Below are 5158 nucleotides of genomic sequence, written 5' to 3' on the forward strand. Positions count from 1 at the left end.
AGCATATGTAAAGATGCGTGACACACACACACACACACACACACATACATATGTATAATATATATATATATATATATATATATATATATATATATATGTATATGTTTATTATATGATAATATATATGCATTTTACATGAGTAAACAAAAAGCGCTTCGAGGGTGAAAGTCAACACTGCGCAGAACATCAGTGCTGAGCGTTCCCCCACCTTTTTTTTTTGGTCTCTTATTCTTATTACGGTGAAAACATTTGTCGACATATTACGCGAAACGATAAAATTGGATTTCTCTAGATTAATCCATAAAATCATGTTGACATATGGGCGATTTGTTTGGCTTGTATTATGTATGTCGACCATTCACGAAAAAAAAAATGTTGTAAGAAGTAACATTAAAAACACCTGGACTTCTCGCTACCTCGACATAAATATGCGATATCGACTAAGCCGAGGTTTATTATACGTATGAATGTATGTAAATATATTCACAGGTGTGCATGTATGCATTATATGCTTATATATTCAACCTATACAGACAGAGCAAAATAGGATCATACAGCCCTATCTTGTTATTACTCTATTTTAATATATTTTTTCTTTTTTGTGTTATTTTTGGCGGGACATAGATAACGAAGCAACGAAATCTTAGTGATAGCAAACACATATATATCCAGCCATTTTGTATTTTTTGTTATTAATCTTAATAGCAATAACAATAATAAACCGAATTTGTTTAGCGCATATCACACAAAAAAAAAAATAGATTAATGTCTCTATGCTCATTGAAGGAAGGAACTAATAGAAATTGAGAATTTTCACTTTCCTTCTCATCATCAATATCTCAATGGGGGAATTTGCACTACTATCATTGCAAACGAGTTCGGACTAAAATGGATGAAGGTAGCTTTTATCTTTGCTGTTACGCTAAATGTTAAGTGCGAGGTGATAAGTCTGATGCCGCAAGACTACAAACAGTGGAAGCATCCACCACCTTTATCCAATCATCTTGCTTTAGTTGCAATTGTTTTCTTGATATCGACTAAAGCAAGGCGAGTGGATATAGGCAGTGGATGCCTGGTGTGCGTCCACTGTTCATAGTCTCGCCTCATTAGACATTTAGCGTGATAGTAAAGACCATAGCTGCATCCTCCTCCAACCTTACAGGCTATTTCTACCCATGGATCCATCTATTCATCCTGTCATCTGTGTATCTAGTGCTCCTACTGGTATTTTTCTCTTTAACCCCGTCTTCCCACCTCCCCCCTCCCCCCCCCCCCCCCCCCCCCCCAGTCTGCTCAGTACTTCCAGGACATGACTTCCAAGCGGCCACGGGCATCCAAGGAGACTCTGGACGAGGAAGACGTCTCGCCCAGCCACGAGTTCTGGGACTACTTCGACCAGGACGACGAGGTCGATGGCGAAGATGAGGACCAGTCTGCACAAGATGAAGATGACTCTGCTTCCTTCGACCCAGTCCTCTTCAGGTATTTTAAAAATAGGCCTGGGACATTTTCCTGGCAGAGAATCAAACTCATTTGCAAATCTGTGTTGCCGAGGGTTCCATTGAAATTATTTGTGACCGCCCGATGTAAAAACCCACAAACAGTATTCCAAAATGAAGTTCCACTTTTTGTGCCGCAGTTTCAAGGAGTAAGCTCTAAGCTTTGGAATGATATATGACTTATTAAAATTAATTTGACCATCCTAACTCTCTCGAAAAGTGATTCAAATGAGAGAGAGAACTTAGTGGTGCAGTTTCATAGAAGAGGGAGAAAAGAGGATTTTCTTATGTTTGTGCTGCTAATGGACAAGGGTCATTTTGTCTCTCCATCCACGAACATGTAAATTTATGTAGGAACACAGACAATGAAGTCGTTATGACATACGCTTAAAGCCAAAACATAGTTCTCATGTGCTGCAGAACTGTTGATTTTTTGCTCTAATTTGGGAAATGTGTGAAAGGATGCCATGCTAACACGATTACTATTGGACAATGAAGTAAATGCAAAATATTAACCAAAAAGGTTCACAGAAGTAGTTCAGTTTCAGAGCTTGCCCGATGGTGGTTGCAATAGAATGTCTTATATTCGATAACATCAATCATAACGTATTGGGCCATAGGGGTATCCACCACTCACGAGAGCGAGTTCCTTGCAGTTTGTTCTGTGTTTGATTCAATACTACTGCAGGGACATGATTCGATCATCACGAACAGGCAGTGTTCTACACATCCACAACTGAACGAGGGGGGGGGGGGCGCTTCCGGAATGAAAGTCGATACACCAGCATTTATTATTTCACACCATTGAGCTCAAAATACTACAGAAAATGACTTATTCCTGCAAAATTGCATCATACAGACAAGTTTCCTGTCTCAGCTTTCTGATAAATTGCAAGCAAATTTGAGTTTGTCAAAGATGAATTTTGAGCCATTACAAGTACTATAGATATATGTGTTAAACCTTTCTATGCCAATATTTGCAAATTTTACACACGTACCTATAGAGGGAAAGTTAATGTGGCCTACAGAGAATTGTAAGTGGTGCCATGGGAAGGGCTCTATTAATGGTGAATTTTCCAAGTCCCCAGGATTTTTTTTTTTTTTTGACAGGTAGACAGATGTGAAGTTCAGATTCCAAAACTAACTTTGGGTTGATTGTAGCAGAGATGCTCACAGTACCCACACTCAAACTTCTTCTTTTCTTCTGGTGGGAAGTACTAGTGAGAACCCACATGATATTTACATTCCAAAAACAAGATGCCTTGCTTGTTTAAATCAGTTGTTGAAATAACATAAGTGTACATGATAAACACACTTTTTTTTAATATAAGAATATGAAGATTCGAATGTTGAAAGCTCAAGCCATCTGTGAATCACGCATTTCTTTTGTTTTCTCATGAATATATCTAATTCAGGCTGTCAAATGCCTCGGGAGAGTTAACATTTACCGAGGTGTCGACGGGAGATAACATCAGGCGTGACGATCTGGACCCGAGTGTAAGTTCAAAAGTTGTTGGAATATGAAAATGCAAAGAACAGACTCGTCTTTGAGGTACAGACAGAGGCGTTTCAGTAATGCTGTAGAGAAAAGTTAATTAGTGTGTATCGAGATTGTAGAGACTAATGCAGGGTGCGATTTAATATCATGAACAGAGATGACCGTACATGAAGCTCAGTGCTAGCACAAACGTACTGAATGTAGGAAAACTTTTGCATGTAATGAAATTGGACAATTGGACTTGTCATCTGTTGAAAATGTAATATATCAGTGCAAAGAGCAATGAAAAAAATGCAGGAGCTAGAAAAGCACTGAGACTGCAGACCTCTGCCAAGCTCATTTCCACGCACATAATACACGCATACTAAAAATTGCCCAATTTCCCAATGATTTAAAGAAGCCTTGTGTTTCAATAACTTTGATCTGTTGTGCCGCACCTTGAGCAGAGTGCTCGCTTTCATGGGCATTTACAAACCTCAAATGCGTGCAGCTTGAACTCCCAATGAAGTACATTGACCCTATTAGCCAAAATATGAAAATGCCTCGAAAATTAATAATTCTCAGATCACTACCAAAACTTAATCATCTCTTCTCTGTGTCATTATCAACTACTTCTGCAAGTTTCATCCAAAGCAGTTTTCAGTGTTTTGAGTTATTTTCCAAACAGACAAACAAACCAACACTGACAAAAATATGTTAACCTCCTTGTGGGAGGTAATAAATAAATGATGATGTTGTGATTACAAAGAGAATGATTGTAACAATAATTATGATCATCTTTAGTTTCTTCACTAGTTGTGTAGACAGAGACATGTATAATACCGTACCACTTATCTCTACTTCTGTGGAGTGCTTTTAGGGAAGTAGTCCTATCATTGGCTATATCTAGGTGCAGGAAATGTAAGAAAAAAAATGTATATATATATATATACAGGGCTCGACACTAACGGTGGCCCGGTGGCCCGGGGCCACCAAAATTGAAAGTTGGGCCACCAAATTTCCCAAAAAAGGCAGATTTGGTGGCCCACCTCGGGCCACCAAAATTTTGGGAAAAGTACGTCAATTAATTCGTAACTTTTTGCGCCGGAAATTAGCAGTTATATTTGTTGAAAGGATGGATGAAAAGGACTGAATGAGTGCCTGTGAGTGAGTGTTGCGAGTTAGTTGAGGTTTATTTATGAGTAGATGTATGTCCAACTTCCAATTCTTACTATGACTGGATAAAACTTAGATATTTGACTCATTAAAAAAAACCAGGACTTTTAAAGTTTTTTATTGTTTTTTTTTCGGGGCCACTAAATTTTTCTCTCGGGCCACCAAAAATTTGAAATTGAGGATTTTGGTGGCCCCATCGGGCCACCAAACAAAAAAGTTAGTGTCGAGCCCTGATATATATATATATATATATATATATATATTTCGTTTCTTGGCTCAGTTCATGTGCCATGCATTTTCATGGCTCATGAGTATAGATCCTCGGAGGGAAATATTGATACTTTTTCACATGAAATGGTACCTCATATTGCAGTATAATGAATAATAAATTGTAGCTGTGATTTGTTGAATTTAAAAAATCCTGTACTTACTTGTCGCCTGTGCAGGATGTGTTCATTCTAGACACTGGAAGGGCTTGCTACGTGTGGGTGGGATCGCAGGCAGACAATGCTGAGAAGAAGAATGGAATTCCATATGCAACGGTGAGAATCTATATATGTCTTGGCTGTCTGAAATCACTTCATTTTCATGCATCTTTGATATCAACTCAACACTTTGAAGGGTCTTACAAATCTCCAGATTGATACCGTCAATTACACCTGAGCACGTTTACATATCGTCCATGAAAATGGAGTACTGTGTACTCCATTTATTTCAGAGGTTTTTGTTTGTGTGAATTTTGCAAGCCCCGCAATAATTGTGAATTTAACAACATGCTGACATGTTAACTGAGCCTGACATGAATGCCACTTGAACACTTGCATTTCTCCATTAATTACTGTCCTCCTCTGTCACAAATTTCACCACTGTTGAAATTGTCAGGAAGTCATGATTCACACACAAAAAAAAATTATACTTGCTAGATAAATGGCATATACAGTACGTAGTACAAAACTTATTCATAGAATTTTATTTTTAGGGAAAAATTATGAGAAGTGTGAATGGA

General features: G+C 38.1%; 1 protein-coding gene across 1 annotated transcript; it reads left to right on the forward strand.

Annotated features, from left to right (window-relative positions):
* The first annotated feature begins 1291 nt into the window (after nt 1-1291).
* On the forward strand, nt 1292-4854 carry LOC139715100 (gelsolin-like protein 2). Its single transcript, XM_071626714.1, has 3 exons — nt 1292-1482; nt 2915-2996; nt 4599-4854. Exons 1-3 carry the CDS (start codon nt 1310-1312, stop codon nt 4794-4796), a joined length of 453 nt encoding a protein of 150 aa, XP_071482815.1. The 5' UTR covers nt 1292-1309; the 3' UTR covers nt 4797-4854.
* Nucleotides 4855-5158: the final 304 nt, after the last annotated feature.

Source organism: Diadema antillarum, unplaced genomic scaffold (assembly GCF_040938485.1).
Source record: "Diadema antillarum isolate AM-2024a unplaced genomic scaffold, OU_Dant_1.0 seq00002780_RagTag, whole genome shotgun sequence".
Classification (NCBI taxonomy): domain Eukaryota; kingdom Metazoa; phylum Echinodermata; class Echinoidea; order Diadematoida; family Diadematidae; genus Diadema; species Diadema antillarum.

Bases quoted from the DNA above. Each gene is read 5' to 3' on its own strand.
- LOC139715100 (XM_071626714.1), top strand. From the start codon at position 1,310: ATGACTTCCAAGCGGCCACGGGCATCCAAGGAGACTCTGGACGAGGAA. The intron at 1,483-2,914 runs GTATTTTAAAAA...TATCTAATTCAG, and splicing joins TTCGACCCAGTCCTCTTCAG to GCTGTCAAATGCCTCGGGAG. The intron at 2,997-4,598 runs GTAAGTTCAAAA...TCGCCTGTGCAG, and splicing joins GTGACGATCTGGACCCGAGT to GATGTGTTCATTCTAGACAC.